Here is a 19,798-nt window from a genome sequence, read left to right as displayed (position 1 = left end):
AAGAAGCATTTTCTTGTCGTGTGTGTAGGAGTCAACGAGAACAGCACGGAAGCAGAGTCTGTGTCACAAGCTTTTTATCTCCCACGATGTCCAGCCCAGTAGCCCCTCCATAAGTACTTGTGACTGTTTGTGAATGAATTTTTTTTTTCCCATGGAAAATAATTTGAAAGCTGTCATCCATTTATTTGGGTACATTGTAATATATTTCTCAGTCTATGCTTCCTTCTTCCACCCGCCACCATCCCACGTACCCTCACAAACTCTGAAATTTAGGAATTCCTCGAGGACGACCAAGCGGCTAGAAGAGAGAAGTTTTCGAACTCTTTCTGATAGACAGGGTTTGTGCATCTGTTCTTAGCCCTCCAGAGCTGCTGCTACAGAAGTGGAAACAAGAAACAGAGTGATTGGGCAAGATGTTGGAGGAGATTATGAATGATTTTATGTGCAGAACGATAAGAACAATGATCTGAAGATACTGAGATAAATCATAAGCTTTGGGCAATAAGGCCAAACAGAACATAGAAACTGGAAGGGACGAACACAGTTAGTCAGCTAAAGAGGATTTTAATGGAAGTGTGGCAAATTTAGTTTCTGTGCATGAGCACGAAGATTCTCTGTTAAGTCTTATTGTCAAATGTGCCATTCCTGCTTCATTTTGTGTCTCTCACCACTAGAAAAGGGTGCGACACTGTTATTACTCGTACTGTCACAGCTCTTCCCAACTCGTTTGTATTGAAATATAGATCTGCTTGTCTCTGAAGTTCCCTAATAATACTTCATCCTGACTGTATCGTTACTCATGATGCTGTATCATCCATCCTTCTGCCCATGAGTACTGGCTTCTAATTGCCCCCAGAGGTTCTCACTGCTTCATTGATGATGACCACAAATGCACGAAAATGTGAACCATCATTTGTTTTCTTCTCATGCCATTTTTCATTTTTCCAATCATGTCTTTTTTTTTGAAGTTTTATGCTGGAATTACTTTATTCCAAGAATGGACTCTTTCAGAATTGACCACACCCCTGTCTTCCACATACCACCACCTGCAGGAAGGCTATGGAAGGGCCCTGAGGACAAGTGAGAAGAGCAGTCCCATTCAGGCAAGGAATGTGTAGGAGGAGATAGGCGGCCAGCCCTGGAGGACTGCCTGACACATCGGGTGGCGCCTGTGGAAGGTGTGGAGAGACCACCTTGGGCACCACTGGCTGGAGGCATGGAGGCTAAAAGATGGGTGTTTGCCACCCCAGCACCTTTGCATGTTGTAAATCAGAGGTGATACTATGTTGGGAGATGGATGAGTGAGAGTCAATCATGGTCCCACATGTGTGGCTCAAGCTGGAAGGTCAGCAGTAGATCTCCAGTCATGCAGATCCCTGAACTTGTCCTGTGCCCAACGTGAGAGTCACTTAAAATCAGCACGTCAACACCATTCTGGCCACCCAGTCATGCAATCCTGTGGAAGAAATACTGTGTTTGCCAGGTGGCCCTCCTGGAACTGGCGTCTGGCCACAGGACCTGGGACAATTCTGTAGGTGTGATGCCCAGAGCTGCTCAGGGCATCTTGTTGATCTCACGAGTGGAGTAATATTGGAGAGCATCTTGAAAAGGAGAAATGGGAGTCAGGGCCCGTGTAGGTCTAGCTAGGCTCAGAGTGCCCTGCTCACATGGCTCGGCCATGGCTGGCTTGTCAGCACTGGGAAGGCACTTAGGAAATGTTGAGGTAGGTGTTCCTGTGACCAGGACCTGCAAAAGGCCAGGTCCAAGTGTGGGGTACCTAGCCCGGATATCACTCTGGCCCTGACTAGTCCCAGGCACTAGAAAAAGGCTTAGACAACTTTGAGGAAGGTACTCCAAAGTGTGGGGACCTCTGATAGGCAAGGTCCTGAGCAGGGGCTCCGCTTGCCTGAGGCTAAGGGTGATACTGCCTACCTCAGTAGGGGCCCAGTGACAGCTGCTGCTTAGAGAAGTAAACACAAAGAATTATTGGGGGGTTTCTTTCTAAAGACAAAGCGTGGATACCACACTCTACACCGTGCTCATAGAAGATAGCCCTTATAGTCCCAGGACTCATCCGCTGCACCAGTTCATGGCTCCAGGCAGCAGCTCCTATTACTGGGATTGGTTTGTCGGCTGAAACTTATTTGCCACTGCTTCTGGTCTAGAGCTGTGCTTGTCAAACTTTTATGTGCGTAGGAATGCCCTGGGGATCTTGTTAAAATGCAGATTCTGATTCAGTAGGTCTGGAGTGGGGCCTGAGACTCTGCGCCTCTCTAACCAGCCCCCAGTTGGTGCTGAGGCTGCCAGTCAGTAGGCCACACTTTCAGTTTCAAGGATCCAGACTTCTTTGTCAGCAGGACAGGAGCAGAGACAGAAAGACAAAGTGTGAGTGGGGGAACATGTGTGAATTAGGAGAAGGAATAGGAAGAAAGAGCAAAAGGAGAGAGGATTGGGCAGGTGTGGGGCTGTCTACACATAAGGGACAGCTGATGTGGATGCTTCCCCAGCCTACAGCTGATTTTGGTATCTAAGGATTTTTGGAGAACAATTGCAAAGTTCTTTCCTCCAGCATCTCCCATTCTGCCACCTCTGTGGCACATCTCAATGGAATGGGAATGTTGGACTTAAAGCACAGGTCTTGTCACTCATTTCTGTTCAGCCAGATATTGCTGAGTGCCCACACGTTTGTGTAACTTGTAGCCTGGCACACAATGTTTTACGAAGAGATGTTGGCTGTGTTTTCATTTCCACTCTGCAGGGTAGGAAAACCCTCAATACCTTGTCAGGCTGCTTCTGTGGTAGAATGGTCCTGTAGCTTCTCAAAGCACGGTGATAACTCACACTGAAGTATTCAAACCCAGTGCCTGGCACACAGTAGGCCCTTAGTAAGTACCCTTTCCCTCATTTCCCCTCCTTCCCTCTGCAATAATGGACCAGCCGTGCATGCATGCAGGGTCTCTCTGTCCTACCTATCAGAATAGGAAATATGGGAAGAATTAAGAGAAAAAGGTCTTTTTCTCCTTAGAATCAGAAGCTTTGTTGTTATTTAGTTTGTAATTTTATTCCACTTAACAAATTTCTTTCTAAAATGAAGAAAATTTTTATTCCATATAACATTTTCTTTCTAATAGTAGTTTAAAATTACCTGAGATGTTTTGCAGTAATGTATCAGGAACACTAGATGTCAGGGGAGAACCAGCTAACCTCATGTTTCACCAGTGTGTTTACATTCAGCTGTTTAGAAAAGTACATTTTAGGAGGTTGCCAGAAACCTAAAGAACATTTACTAGTACAATTATTATATTTACTTAAATACTAACGGTTTATTGAATCACTGTGTTGTATACCTGAAACTAATATAATGTTAAATGTCAATTATATGTCAATTAAAAAAATGCTAATGGTTGCATAAACATAGATTTATACCTAATACAAGATATTTTCTACTCTGATCTCTGAGGAGGCTCTGAAGAACATGATTTAAAAAAATTAAACAATTTTAAGCATCTGTGAAGAGCCAGGTACTTTCATGTACATACGTTTGTGGACTGTATATAAAATTCCAATCTCCTTTCCCCTCTGCCTAACTGGGCAACTTCTAGGCTAGAGGAATTTTTTTTCTGCGTGGGTAAAGAACCAGAGCTTCCTATAATGAGAGATGCTTCTGGGGACACCTGCAGGGGGGGCACCAAATCAATCAAGAAGGATTCCTTGAAGATCCACGATGAGTAAGACACAGGTCGGAGAAGCACTTGAAACAAACATTGACCTGGTTTCAAGTTTTTCCTGAAGAATAAAGTTTCTCAGTATAACATACTCTACATCTTGTCATAGTTTCCATTTTGAATTTAAGGAAAAGTCCATAATCATTAGTTTTTCTATTGAACATGTTCCTTTTTGCATAAATTTAGCATGCTTTTAGGCTTCCAATTCTCTCCCATTTATTCTAATTTCTCATAAGCCTAATTTAGAGTCAGTCTTGTTTCATAATATAGATTGTCTTTAGAAACTTACAATACCACTTTAACATGTTTTGCTGTAGTTCAGAATTCAAGTCAATCTATTCTGGAAACTTTTCAGGAAGAATGCAAGGGTTGGAGAGAATTAGAGCATCTCGGAATGGAACAGCTCTTGGATTATCACAGTGGGGAGTGATACACTCCGTATTTCCATTAATGAAGCCTAAACAGTATTTGTGTTAGGTTGGCCAACTTTCCCCTGGATTACATTGAACTGTCTGCAAATTAAAGATCATGATTCTTTCTTGCCGGTTTATATGTCACATCTTCCATCCAGCATCCCAGCCAGATAAGAGTGGAACGAGTGCAGGCAGTCAGGACGCTGAGGATTAAGGTCCATCTCTGCCATTTCCTAACTGTGACATCTTGGGCACATCATGCAATCTCTTAGTCACGAAAATTCCGACTCATACTCTGAGTACCTCATATACTTTAAAATTGTCCTTCAAATTTTAAATCCAGAGCAGATACTTTTCTTTAATATCTTTTAGTAGTCTAAAAAATTTTTATTTCTTGCGTTTTTTATAAAGTAAAATAAGACAATAAAAATTTTCACCTTGCACAGTTAGAATAACAATTTTAATTTTCCATTAGTTAAAACTATCTTTTCTTCTTCAATTTTATAAAGTAAATTGAAGTGAGCATGAACACTGACATTTTTTCTTCCCTAATCAGAAGAATCTAAATGACTTGGTTCCTCTCTACTAGTCTCTACCAAGGGACAAAGGCGCTAACAAATAATATATGCAAATCTTTTGGTATAATTAAAGATAATGATTGAAGCAATTTTGAGGGAAAATAGACACAGAAAACACAATTTGAACCAAGAACAGAGTTTAGAACAATAATAATGTAACTATGATAATAGAAAAAATTGAATTAAAAATTCTATTTCCCCTGGGTGTATTTTCATGTAGTTGCAAATATAGTTTGTGTTCTGCTCTTAGTTAACTGGATCAAAAGCATGTTTCTGTGTTGCTATGCAGCTAGCCATTCTAGCTGGCTGGCTCCTTGCCCTTTGGGAGGACTGGATGACCCAGGCAAAGGACTAACCTTGGTGGTTGGGATTGGCCAGTGTGGGAGGTGGGTCGAGGGTTCAGACAGGACAGGAATTCTCCTTGATGTGGTTGGTGGGGCAGTGAGGCAGATCCAAACCAAAGTACACTAGGGAAGCAGAAAGTGTTAGAGCAAAAAGGACCAGAGGAATATAGTACCTAGAAAATGGAACCTAGAATTAGGACTAACGTGAAGAAAGCTTGAAGTCTGAGCAGGTTCCTACCAGCCAGGAGAGTCCAAGACAAGTAGCCCAAACTCCAGGGGGAGATGGCAGCTTACTTTATGGTGTTCGGGTGGGGCATGCCCCTCTGTCTCCAAGAAACCCTGTCGAGACTTAGACTGATTTATTTCAATGACTGCAAGACATCCATCTGTAAAAGCTGGCGATATTTGCCTACTTGGGCATGTAGGATGGGTACTGTAAAGTCAGCACAGGTCCACACTTTAACCCTCTTCTCCCAACACTGGTTGCAGGCTGCCTTAGTGTCCTCCTGTGTTAGAATTGCTCTGGGCCACCAGCCCCTCTGCACTTCATGCTTCATCTCTTCTGCATTCTCTCTAGTCTCTTCCACCTGAGAGGGTTTGATATTCAGTGTGTTTTTTAAAAAAATTTCCCAGTCTCCTCGTGTTTGTGAGTCTTTGGGGTGGTCTGCCTGACTTTGTGATTCACTGAGTGAAGTATATGGTCAGGCTCCAGCCCAGCGGTGCGAGTGTCTGCTGCCTTGTGGTCAGTGTGCTGGAGCAGAACATCCCCGCGTGCGGGGAAGATGGCCCTGCACAGTGTTCACTGGCTAAGTTTAATTCACGGGGAAGTGGTAAAAGGCCTCTCATTTCGGTCTTGTGTTTAAGCTATGCTCTCTAACGCAACTTTAGACAGCAATAAAGCAATGGCTGTATTTTACTTCTTTCCTGTGTGTATAGAGAAGGAAGGTTGAAGCACTAGGCTTCCCCAGAGCCCCTAATACCTGCAAGGGTGAATCAGTTAAAGGTCCTTGCTCCCCTTTTCAATGGGCTATTGCTTATAATCATTCTCAGGATGAAGGCCACTGCAGCAGCCTGATGCTGCTGTAGCTTCCTGGGGCTGAACACCACTGCCCCCCTGAGGCTGCCTCAGGCCACCTTCAGATGCATCACCTGGCTGGCAGAGGCCCCATGTGCACCTGTTTGTGATCTCCATCATGCTCACCCAGTCCTCTACCACAGGGAGCAGGGTCCAGGTCTGGGTCAAACTCACCACCTCCAATTTGAGGGAGTGCTAGACTCGGTGATGTCAGGCAGTGTTTCAGTTCGCTTTTGTGTAACGACTCCTGTCTCTCCCATTTTGGTGGCTTGAAATAACCATTTTATTTAGCTCACGATTCTGTGTGTCTGCTGGGCAGTCCTTTCGTCTGGGCAGGTAGTGGGTTAACAGCTATGTGCCCTGTCTGAGAGGCAGATCCTTCCAGAGTTAAGCACACAAGGTGCCGAATACATTGGGAGAGAGTTAATTCAATTCAGCATCTGTGACCTCTGTCTAACTTTGTGGCCCTTTCAAAACATTGAAATAGAGCTGCTAAAACTTTTCAGCCTCAAGGTTGACAATCTGTCCATCAGTTACTGTTTTAAAATGTAGATTTTCGATCTGGCCCGGTAGCCTAGTGATTAAGTTCACATGCTCCACTTCAGTGGCCCAGGGTTTGCAGGTTCAGATCCTGGGTGCAGACCTACATACCACTCATCAAACCATGCTGTGAGAGCATCCCACATACAAAACAGAGGAAGATTGGCAACTTAGCTCAGTGACAATCTTCCTCACACACACACACACAAAAGTGGATTTTATTTTTCATTCAGGTATGATGAGGCCAACAGATCAGAAGATAGTTGCCATAAAAAAGATAGTTTATTACTTGTAGTTCCCAAGAGGAGGGGCGCATATCACGCCATGCAGGGCCACAAGGGGAAGTACCAATGTCAGTCACAGGGCAAGAGCCTTTATTATGGCTTTTGCAGGAAGGGATGGGCAAGGCAGGGTAAGAAGGTTTAGCACTGGCTAGTTTGTGTAATTTCAGCGAGCTCAGGGTGTAGGAGCTGTCCCTAGTTGTGTAATGGCTGGCCCTGGGGGGCTTAGGATGGGGAATAGTGTCCTGAAGTGTAAGAGCCTGATAAACCAGTGGATGGGGTATGGGTTGCTACCTCTAGGAATGAGCTAATCCTGAGAAGGGCAGTCCTTCTGCAGTTAGGAAAGCCTCGAACGTCAAAGCATCAATACAGAAGCTAGAAAATGTGGTAAATACAGCTTCCTGTGCCTCCTGTGCCTAGGCCAGGTGACTGCGTGCCAGCTTCTGATCTCCAAATGCCCCTAGGAAGTTCTCACTTAGATTTCTCTTCCTGCTTACCTTCCCTTGTAGTGGTGAGACTCAGGCGACATCGTCACAAAAATGGCAGAGGTTATCCTCTGGCGTGCACACTCCCACATCCTCTTCTCCTCTGATTATTGGTGAAAGCTGGAGTCTCCATGGACTGCCAAACTCACCCAACATCTGATCCCAGCTCTTCGTTTGTGCCTGGATTTTGGAGCCTTTGAGAGTCAGACCCATCTGTTCACTTCTCCTCATTCATAGACCAAAGGCTTATTGGGTTGGGACCTACAGCAATCTGCGTTTGATCAACTACAGGACTGGCTCATCTGCCACCATTACCGCATGACAGAAGTGGAAAGGCATTCCCCTTTTCTCAGGCACTATGGTTTTTACCCTGACTTTTTCCACACTTTCTGTGAGGACAGAGAAACCTCGGGTGCTGGTCAGTGTCTGGGACAGCCAAGGGTCACCCAGAGGGACCTCCTGGATGCCTTTGACATATCAGGGATTGGACATCAGCCCTACTTTTTAAATCAGCATCTTCTCAAGGTACTGTAGCATGTGACACATGTTACCAGTCTTACTCCTCTCTGACTCCTAAGATGGCTCCAGGAAGGCAGAAACTTGACCTGGATTGGCAGTTTCTGAAAATAATAAATCATTCTGTGTAAATAAAATAATAAATCATCCCATTTTTGTGCCCTTTTTTTGTTTCATCTTTTAGATAATTTCCTCAGCTGGAGTCTACAAAATGGGATTACTGGGAAACTTTTGGTTCTTGATTGAATTGCAAAATTGCTTTCCACAAGAGTCAACATATTTCACAGTATATCCGCCAGCTTATCGCACTAATTTTACCAGACCTCAATAGCCTTAAATACTGTAATTGAACACTTTCATTCTATGTTAGTAAATTAAGAACAGTACATCATGTCTTTCATTTCTTTGATTGTTAGTGGTGTGAAATGAGTTTAATATCTGTTTTATCTACATTGTGAATTAACTATTCATTCCCTTTGCTCTCTATTAGTTTCTCCATATTTTTCTTATTTGGTAGGTAGCTCTTTACATAACATTTTTTAACCCATTATTTGTCATCTTTATTTAAAATAGAAAAATTTTCTTTATAGGAAAAGTCTTGTTTTATATATTTTTTCCCTTGACGTAAAGAAATTTTTCTTTTTGTGTAGTCAAGTTTTTAGATTTTTTTCTTTCTTTTTTTCCCAGCTTCATTGAGGTATATTTGACAACTAAAGTTGTAATATATTTGAACCGTACAATATGGTGATTTGGTACACACATACATCATGAAAGGATTCCCACCACTGAGTAAATTAATACATCCATCACCTCACATATTGACCTTTTTTTTTTTTTGGTGAGAACACGTAAGTTCTATTCTCTAAGAAAATTTCAATTATACAATACAGTATAATCAACTATAGTCACCATGTTACCCATTAGATCCGCAGAACTTATTCATCTTATAACTGAAAGTTTGAACACTTTTACCAACCTCTATCCATTTCCTCCAGCCCCCAGCCCTTGGCAACCACCATTCTACGCTCTGTTTCTATGTTTGACTTTCTTTTTTTAGATTCCACACATAAGTGATGCCATGCAGTATTTGTCTTTCTCCAACTTACTTCACTTAGCATAGGTCCTCAAGGTTCATCCATATTGTTGCAAATGGCAGAATTTCCTTCTTTTTGTTAAGGCTGAATAATATTCCATTGTAATTATACCACCTCTTCTTTATCCATTCATCCATCAACAGATACTTAGGTTGTTTCCATACTTTGGCTATTGTGAATAATCCTGTAACGAACTTGTGAGTGCAGTTACCTCTTTGAGATAATGTTTTCATTTTCTTTGGGTATATACTCAGAAGTGGGATTGCAGGATCATATAATAGTTCTATTTTTAATTTTTAATCCATATTTTTTTCCATAGTAGTGTACCAATTTTCATTTCCATCAGTGGTGCACAAGTGTTCCCTTTTCCACATTCTCACCAACACTTATCTCCTGTCTTTTTGATGATAGACATCCTAAAAGGTGTAAGGTGATATCTCATTGTTGTTTTGATTTGCATTACCTGATGATATTGAGCACCTGTGTGATGACCTGTTGGTCATTTGCATGTTTTCTTTGGAAAAAATGTCTATTCGGGTTCTTTGCCCATATCTTACCTGGGTTATTTGTCTTTTTGCTATTGAGCTGTATGAGTTCCATGTATATTTTTGACATTAACCCCTTTTCAGATATTTGGTTTGCAAGTATTTTCTCCCATTCCTTAGGTTGCCTTTTCATTTTGTTAATGGTTTCCTTTGCTGTGCAGAAGATTTTTAGTTTGATGTAGTTTCACTTGTTTATTTTTCACTTTTGTTGCCATTTTTTGTTGCCATTGCCAAGATCAATGTCAAGGAGATTACCCTCAATATTTTCCTTACTGATATTCTGTCTGGATGATCTATCCATTCTCGAAAGTGGAGTACTGAAGTCTCCCACTATTCTTGTATTGCTGTATATTTCTCTTTTCAGATCTATTAATATTTGCTTTATACATTTAGGTGATCCTATGTTGGGTGCATAGATATTTACAATTGTTATATTCTCTTCATGAATTGACCCCTTTATCTTTATAGATTGTCTCTCATTACAGTTTTTGGCTTAAAGTCTATTTTTTCTGATATAGGCAGAGCCAGTCCTGCTTTCTTTTGCTTCCCATTTGCATGGGCTATCTTTTTCCATCCTTGCACTTTCAGTCTGTGTTTGTCTTTAAAGGTGAAGTGAGTCACTCGTAGGCAGCATGTAGTTGGATCTTGTTTTTTTTTTTTCAATCCATTCAGCCATTCTATGTCTTTTGATTAAAGACTTTCATCCATTTACATTTAAAGTAAATATTGATAGGTATGCAACTTACTATTGCCATTTTCGTTAATTGTTTTCTGGCTGTTTTGTAGTTCCCTTGTTCCTTTCTTCCTCTCTTCCTTGTGATTTGATGATTTTCTGTAGTGGTATGCTTAATTTCCATCTCTTTTGTGTATCTACCATAGGTTTTGGCTTTGTGGTTACCACGAGGCTTACACAGAACATCTTATGTATATAACAGTCTATTTTAAGCTGATGACAACTTAACTTTGAACATATACAAAAACTCTATTTTTACAGCCCCCCCCCCCCGTTATTTTGGATGTCAAAATTTATATCTTTTTATACTGTGTATCCATTAACAATCATTGTAGTTGTAGTTATTTTTAATACTTTTGTCTTTAAACCTTTATACTAGACTTATAAGTGACTTACCCACCACCATTACAATATTAGAATATTATGAATTTAACTACATATTTCCCTTTACCAGTGAGTCTTATACTTTCCCTGTTTTCCATGTTATACTTTTATGTTTTCACGTTACTAATTAGCATCCTTCCATTTCAGCTTGAAGAACTCCCTTTAATGTTTCTTGTGAGGCCCGTCTGGTGGTGATGAATTCCTTCAGCTTTTGTTTCTTTGAGAAACTTTATCTATCCTTCAATTTTGAGGGATAACTTTACCAGGTAGAGTATTCTTGGCTGGCAGTTTTCTTCTTTCATTACTTTGAATATATCATCCCACTCTTTTCTGGTCTACAAGGTTTCTGCTGAACAACCTGCTGATAATTTTATGGGGGTTCTCTTTCCTGTAATAATTTGCTTTTCTCTTGCTGCTTTTGATTCTCTCTGTCTTTATCTTTTGACAATTTAATTATAATGTGTATTGTTATAGATCTCTTTGGGTTCATCTTGTGAGGTACGTATGGACTTCTTAGATCTAGACGTCTGTTTCTTTCCTCATTTTAGGGACCTTTTCAGCTATTGTTTCTTTGAATAAGCTTTCTGCCCCTTTGTTTCTCTTTTCTTCTTCTGGGACCCCTATAATGCATATATTGGTCTCCTATAAGTCCCTTAAGCTATCTTTGCTCTTTTATTTTTTATTCCTCTGGTTAAATGAATTCCACTACCATGTGTTCATGTTCACTGATCTTTTCTTCCATTTGATCTTATCTGTTGTTGAACCCCCCCATTTAACTTCAGTTCTGTATTGTATTCTTCGGCTCTATGATTTCTGTTAGATACATTTTCATATTTTCTATCTTTGTTGAAACTCTTACTTTGTTCATGCAGTGCTCTCCTGACCTTTGTAATCATCTTTACCACTGTTATTTTGACCTCTCTATCAGATATATCTCTTATCTCTGTTTCATTAAGACTGGTTTCTGGAGATTTATCTTGTTCTTTTGTTTTGAACATATTTCCTTTTTTTTTCATTTTCCTTGACTCTGTGTTGGTTTCTGTGAATTAGACCAAAACAGTCACCACTTCTAGTCTTTACAGACTGATTTCCTAAAGGAGATGAACCTTGTCAATCAGGCCAGTTCAAGCTCTTTGTTGACTCTCAAACCTTTGTAATCATCCAAGCCACTATCTTTTTTCTTAGTGGCTCCTAGAAGTTGAGGGTGTGCCAAGACTGTCAGTGTATCAAAGGGGAGATGTGCAGTTAGCAACTAGATGCAGGTTGATTAGTAACTGGACTCTCAGACAGCAGCTGGGAAAATATGCAGTCAAACCCCTTCCAGGGAGAAAGTGGGAGATGGGAGTTTTTGCCTGCTCCCTCTGTGCTGAGCCAAAGTGTATAGCCATGGGGCATGCTCCTGCACCTGTTTAAAAACTTGCTTCTTTGTTTGCTATAGTCCTTTGGAACTGATGAATGCAAGTCTTGTTGGCTATCAGGGGTAGGTGACTTAGGGGCCCATCCCTCAGTCGACAGCTGTAAATGTTGGGGCACTAGATGTGTGGACAAGCTTCTTCCAGGCAGATACTTTTGACTTGGTTTTATTGTTGGAACAAGCCAGGGGAAGAAGGTTGGGATGTGCCCACTGGCTCTTTTGGGCTCCAGGACTAATTGCAGTCAGCACCTAGTTGTGTGCTAATTAGAAGCAGAACTCTCAGGCAGCAGCTGACAAAGCATGCAGTTAAATTCCTTCCAGGGAAAGACTGGAAGATGGGCATTTTTGCTTGATCCTTCTACACTGAGCCCCATGGGTTAGCTTAGGCGAGTACACATCTGCCTGTTAACAACTACTTTTTTGTTTATCTAGTCTTATAGGACTTGTGAATGCAAGGCCCATTGGCTTTCAGAGCTAGGTGATTTGGGGGCCCATCCTTTGAGAGGCAGCCTTAGAAGTTGGGGCACTAGATGTATGATCCAAACCTTTCATTCCTCAAGGAGAAGGTGAGAGTGTAGGGTTCCCTCCCAACCGTATAGTGCTGTGCCGGAGGTGAAGTTTATGGTGAGAGTATATCTCAGTCCTTCCTACTCATTTTGATGTGGGTATTATCTCAGTTTCCTGATGTGTAGGAGTCACTCAGCTAATTTCTGGATTTCTCTCAGAGGAAATTACTTTGTGTGTAAGGCATATTTGGTGTGTCCATGAAAGGAGGGAAGTTCAGGAGACTCCTATGTTGCCATCTTGGTCTGAACCTAGATATTTTTCTTTAAATGTGCATTTATCTTTTACATAAAGCCTAGAAAGTTCTTCCACCATTATATTTCTGTTTTCAATTTTTTTCTGATTTTCTACTGAATGACTTTTTAACTCTGTAACTCACCCCAGGTTTGTTTTGGAGTGTGGTGTAGAGTTAGCAGCTGATTTTTTGTTCCATTTTTACAAATGGATTTTCTAGCATCATTATCAAACAATCATCTCCTTCCCCAGTTATTTACAATGTTGTCTATAAAATATACAAAATTATTGTAAACACTGTTTACAATATTTAAAACCAATCCTCTATTATTGGTTTTCTTTTAAAGAATTTGTTTTGATATCATTTCCTATTTATAAGTGAAAATGAATTTAAGAATTATTTTGTTGAGTCCTCAAAACTCTTCCCCACCCCAACATGGGTTTTATTGGGAATACAATAAGCCTATATATTAATTTGAGAAAAACTGACGTCTTATATTTAACTTTTTCCGTATAGCAATATACGTGTCTTTTATATGTCTTAATCAGTTAAGTAGTTTCATATACATTTCTCATGAGGATTTTTCTTAGTTATTTCATTGTCTGTTGCTATTTCTCAATATGATTTATTAATTTACTTTCTTACATGGAAATTTTTAAACACACTTCTTGAACTCATCAGAATAGGATGTCTTATAAAATTTTTAACAGGTTTTTTTTTTGGTGGGGATGGTGGGGATGTGGCATACTGGCATTCCACTGACTTTTGTGAATTTTTTACCTGTTTTTATTAATTCTAGTAACTTTTTAATTGATTCCTGAGGGTTTATCATATTTTCCTTATTATATATATTTCTATATAAATATATGTAATTATATTTTATGCAAATATAAAAAATATATTATGATTATTAATTTACATTTTCTGTTTGTACATATGTGCATTTTCCATATTCTACTTGATGATTCTTTCCCAGAAATAAAGAATTGAAAGTACATGTTAATTAAAGAATGTTCAATCATTTAGACATTGAAGAGCTGCAATGAAAATAACATGGTTAAGGTTTACAGACTTCTACTTTACGTGACTAAAATCATTGCAAGAGGTGATAGAGTAATCATAACATGTAATTTTCTGGAAGACATTATCCCAAATCAGCTATTTACAGGTAGGTCAGATGTGTGTGGATTATTGCTCTCTGGTACTACGATTAAGCTTTACCTTTGCTTTCAAACAGAAAGGGCTGACAAACTAGGTAGTGCCTTCAGGGCCTCTTGGAAACTGCACAAATGGTGCCCTTTTGTTGGACTGTACCTGAAAGAAAGAACTGATGCTGAGCTAATGAATGTGTGTCAGCCTATCACCAGTTCAGTATCATCACTTCTAATTAGGGCCTCCAGAGTTCTATGAACCTCGCCAGGTCTCTGGCCTGGACCATTTTAATGTGTTTCCATTCCAAAGTCTGGCTACTAATTTTGATTTTTTTTAATCCTCTTGTGGACTTCCTGAATCATTATGACATAAAAATCATTTACTTTCATAATAAAGACTTTCTATTAAAAACACTTTTAGGGGCCGGCCCGGTGGTACAGTGGTTAAGTTCTCACTTTCTGCTTCTCGCCGGCCCGGGGTTCGCTGGTTCAGATCCTGGGTGCGGACATGGCACTGCTTGGCACGCCATGCTGTAGTAGGCGTCCCACATATAAAGTAGAGGAAGATGGGCACGGATGTTAGCTCAGGGCAAGGCTTCCTCAGCAAAAAGAGGAGGACTGGCAGTAGTTAGCTCAGGGCTAATCTTCCTCAAAAAAAAAAAAAAATTTAAAAACACTTTTAGTTTTCAAATGATTTCAGTCTTACCGAGAAGTTGCAATTATTATACAAAGAATTCCTATATATCCTTTGCCCATATTATCCAACTGTTAACATTTTATACATTTGCATTATCACTCTCTCTCTCTCTGCTCTGTGCATGTATGTACATGCGTACACACCCACACACCCACACACATTCTTTTTTTAAAACCACATGAGATTAAATTGCAGATGTGTTGCCTTTTACCCCTAAATACATCAGTGTGTGTTTCCAAAACAAGGATATTGTCTTAAATAATACTGTATAATAATCAACATCAACAGACTTTATTAAAATATTGCCAATTGTCCCGCTATTGTTCTCTATAGCAAATAAAATGTTTTTTTTTCAGATCCACCATCCAGTCTGGAATCACATGCTGTGTTTAGCTGTCATGTCTTCTTAGCCTCCTTTAATCTTTTCCTCACTCTTTGTCTTCCCTAACCTTGAATTTGTGAAGAATATAGGCAAGTTATTTTGTGGAATCTTTCTCTTAATCCTAAATCTTCAACTAATTCTAAAGACATAACCTTTAACTTGTAATTGAGCTCTTGTTATCTTAATTTTCTCTTATCTAACTTGAAGACATTTACTTCCTATTTATGATTCAAGAGCTCAAATGTCCAAGGGCAGAAATAAGGGGAGGGAATTCATACTTCCTGAACACCTGCAAAGTCCCTGTACCCGGCAATTGATAAGCATCTCATTTAATTAGCACATTTTGCAAATGAGGAGAAAGATGCTCAGAGATTGTAACCTGCCTAAAGCCACACAGTTGGAGCTGGGACAGCCCAAATCTTCCACTTCACCACACCCCTTCTGAAAAGGTGCTTAAGCTACCTTGGCCCTCACCAACACTTGGTTCTATATAAACCTTAACTTCTGCAGGCTGTTCTAGCCTTCCATGGAGGTCACTAATTTATTACCTATCTTTTCCGCTGGACCGTAAGCCAGCTCCCAAGGTGGAGAGACCATAGGTTATTTACTTTGTAGCCCAGGTCTAACCTAAAGATTAGCATGTAGACAGTTCTTGAATGAAGAAATTTGAGTGTATAAAGTCTAAGAGGAATAGGAAATGCATCCGTGTCCTCAACTTGAGTTTTCCTTGTCCGGGACCGTGACCACTGCCTGAGCCCTGGCGCTGTCCTGAGGCCTCATGAAGAGTGTGAGCTGCTGCATCCTCCACCACACGAGGCCCAGGGGTCTCCCTGCTGTGGGATCTGGGCTTGGAGCCCTGATGCTGTGGTTTGGATTTTGAAACTTAAAACACTAAAAAAGAATTCTAACTTGTAAACAGGAAAGAAGTGATGAGTCATTTTCAAGAGATAAAAATGATGAAGGACCAAGTGTTTCATGATTTTCCCACTTGTGAAATTTTGTGATACAAGGGGGAGAAATATCACCTGCTTCTAGGAAATTCAAGTCGTCTTTCTTGAATGAATGTCCTACTTAAGGGTCACGCAACAGAAGTACAAATGGTCACGTTTTGTGGACTTGCTCTCCACTCATCTATGTAGTTAGACTGCTGAAAGCAAGATAATATTGAGAGCAACACTGAATGTGGGCATGAAACTATGATCCTTAGAAAGGTGAACAAATCAAGTGAAAAGGGCAATTCAGTGGAAACCTTCATATGTGAATTTAATTTCTCAAATTTAACCATACACAATCAGCAAAAACTCCGAAACAAAAAAACTGTAATGAAGAAAAAAACCCTACTGTATTTTGTGTATAACACAGCCTCTACATGCAAACCAGCTGTTTGTTGCATTTGGTGCTCAGCTGAAGAGAGAGCAAGCAGGTTGCCATTGGCCCTGACCCCAAGCGCACCCCCAGTCATGCTTCACTATCTGGATACACTTCCCTAGTTGGCTTCCTTTTCTGTTCTCCAAGTTAACTGTTTCTCATCCCTTCTCTCAAATCTCCAGCACCTTTCCTCTCTCCTCACCATCAGCTCATGAACTTGCTTCTGTTAACCTGGAGATATGAAAAAGGATGAGAAGAGAACTCCTACAGGCCCTTATTCCTCAGCTACTGTCACCTTTCTCTGAGCACAGACTCTCTGCCTTTCCTCACTGGGCCTGGGCCAGTATATGCATCACAACTGACCGTCCGAGGCTAACTCTTCCACTTGTGCACCAAAACCTATCCATTTTCACCTACTCAAGGGCATTGCACTAGCAAATGGTTCCCTTTTTCCTACATTATCAGTATCTCCCTCTCTCTGGAATCATTCTGATCATTACACTTACATGCTGTTACATTTCTTACTTTTAAAAAATCTTTTCTCAACTTAATCTCTCTACTTACCTCTTCACTTTGCTATATCCCTTTACAATAAAACTGTTCAAAGAGTTATCTATACTTAATGTCTTTAATTTTCCCCCTCTAATTCTCTCTCAAATCTACTCCACTGGATTTAGGTACTTTCACTCTGACACTCCATGGAAACTATTCTTGTCAAGGTTACCAATGACCTCCATGTGGCTAAGTCCAATGGTCAGTGCCTAGGCCCCTCTGTCTTGCTCTATGAGCAGCATTTGGTGTGACTATCCCTCTCTCCTTAGGGAAACACTGTGTTTACTTGGCAACAGGAAGACATGCTCTTTTGGTTCTCTTCTGACCTCACTAGCTGCTGCTTCTCAGTCTTGTTGATTTATCCTCACCTCTCTGACTGTTAAACACTGGATTGCCTGGCCCAGTGCACGGACCTCCTCTCTCCTGTCTCTGCATTAACCTATGTGGTGTTCTCCAGTCTTATGACTCTAAATACAGCTTGGCTACTTTAAAATGTGTATGGGTAGCCTGGACCTTTCCTGAACTCCAGACTCATATCTACCTGCTTTTTCTATGTCTTCACTTGGATGTCTAATCTAACTAGCACCTCAGATGTAACAGGCAACAGTAAAGTCCTGGTTTTCCTTCCATCTCTTTCCCATCTTAGTAAATGGAAACTCCATCGTTCCCGTTTCTCAGAATACTATGCTGTAGAACCATCCTTGATTTCCTTTTGTCTCATATCCACACACAATCCAGTAGTAATTTCTGCCAGATATTAGGTGATACTATCATGAGGCAGTGGTAGTTTAAAAAATATCTTTCAAATTCTCACTGAAATTCAAATAGACTGATAAGGACCGAATTGTGTCTTCTCAAGATTCAGATCTTAAAGCCTAACCCCCAATGTGATGGTGTTTGGAGACAGGGCCTTTGGGAGGTGATTAGGGTCAGATGAGGTCGTGACCATAGGGCTTTCATGCTGGGATTAGTACCTTTATTGAAGAGACACCAGAGAGCTTGCTTTCTTTTTCTCTGCCATGTGAGCACAGAGTGAGAGGCAGTGTCTGCAAGCCAGGAAGAGAGCTCTCACCAGAATCTGACCATGCTGGCACCCTGATCTTGGACTTCTGGTCTCCAGAACTGTGAGAAAATAAATTTCTGTTTTGTTGTTTCAATGACGCATTCTGTAGTATTTTGTTATGGAAGCTGGAGCTGACTGATAAATAGACCAACCTGTACAGTGAATGGAAAAAATACCCATGGAAACCACCTTTGAGAAAGCTGGATGACAGAAAATCCTTAAAGTCACAGAATTCAGACATCTTGTCTCAATCGCTGCCAGCAATATGACAGTTGTGTGATGGGAGTGGTAGAAAATGAAAAGCAAACATGATAAGTCCTATTAGCTGCAAAACCCAAATATCACCAAAAAACACCTGTCCCTAAAGGCAGAGGAGCCACCCCGAGAGGGACTTGGGTGATTGGGTATGAGAACAACCAGTGAACAGAAATCTTCACAAGGTCCATAGTTGCAAGTGAGTACAGAAAACTGTGCAGATGGAGGAGATTCAAAAAGGGCTATGGAGGTTTAAGTCTGAGGTTCTCAGAAATGTCTAGCAAATAAGCTCTTGTATAACTTCACAGTGTTACAGGGTGGGAAAATAACCAGAAATAGAAAATGCATGGAACAGAACAGGAACCCAGGGGCAAGGAGTAAAGACGGTTCAGAGAGTGGAGGTGCTGGTGGGGGAGGGGAACTCAGAGGAAGTGGCTTCCAGAAGGTGCTGTCAATGCTAAGTGCAAACACAGGGCTGGAGGCAAAAACCCTTCCTGAACCAGTCCCCAATCCTTTTATTTTTAATAAAAAAAATTCCACCACCTTGTTGGAGAAATGGGCCAGTTGTCCTGTGGACTGCCCCACATTCTGATTTTGTCTGCCACCTACATTTCCTGTAAACCGGAAGTTAGCTCTAGGTTTGATTGGAAGCAGTTTTGATTTTTGGGCAGAAATATTATGTATTAGTACTTTGATGAGTACTGCATCCTGGATCACCTCAAGAGGGACATGATGTCTGGTTTTCTCATTTCTTAGGATGGGAAGATTGATCAGTAGGTCCAGGGGTGACAGCTTTATCCCTCTCCTGTAAAGACTTTTATCAACTAACTCATCTGATTGGCGAACCACAGAATGCATCCACTTCTAACCACTGTTGCCACCACCGCTGTGGTCAAAGCCACCCCCGTCTCTCACCTGGAGTATTGCAACCATATTCTTACCTGTCACCTGTTTCTGCTCTTGCTCCTCAATGGTTTCTTCTCAACAAAGTAGCCAGAGGGATTCTTTAGAAACTTGGGTCCCAACATGTTACTCTTCTGCTCTCTTTCTCTCCAATTGCTTCCTAACCCACTCAGAGTAACGTGGCCTTGTGCACTGGCCTCTTAGGTCTCAGGGATCCAGCCCTACGTCATCTCTGTCCACCCTGCCCTTCCCTCTCCATGCCAGCTGCCAGCTGCACTGGCCTCTTTCCTGTGTCTCCCACCCTCCAAGCACACTTCCTCATCTGACCTTTGCACTTACAGCTCCTTTGTCTGCAATATCCTTCCGCAGAGAGCTGCCCTCACATCCGTCCTTCCTTCCAGTCTCTACTTCAATGTCGTCTTCCCAATGAGACCTCCCCTGATTACTCCGCATAAAATTATAACTCTTATCTTGGTGTTGCTTCTCAACTTTCCCTGCTTT

At 41.0% G+C, this 19,798-nt stretch overlaps 1 protein-coding gene across 1 annotated transcript in view; it reads left to right on the top strand.

Moving 5' to 3' along the window:
- GGH (gamma-glutamyl hydrolase) overlaps positions 1-19,798 on the top strand; it is a 58,132-nt gene that overhangs the window by 19,536 nt on the left and 18,798 nt on the right. The window contains exons 9-10 of the mRNA XM_046641849.1: positions 997-1,103; positions 7,679-7,966. Coding sequence (XP_046497805.1) covers positions 997-1,103; positions 7,679-7,966 — 395 coding nt within the window. The remainder of the gene's footprint in view (positions 1-996; positions 1,104-7,678; positions 7,967-19,798) is intronic.

The sequence above is a fragment of the Equus quagga genome, chromosome 16 (genome assembly GCF_021613505.1).
Source record: "Equus quagga isolate Etosha38 chromosome 16, UCLA_HA_Equagga_1.0, whole genome shotgun sequence".
Classification (NCBI taxonomy): Eukaryota; Metazoa; Chordata; class Mammalia; order Perissodactyla; family Equidae; genus Equus; species Equus quagga.
Note: the sequence above shows the minus strand (reverse complement) of the source record. Positions and strands in the feature narration are given on the sequence as shown.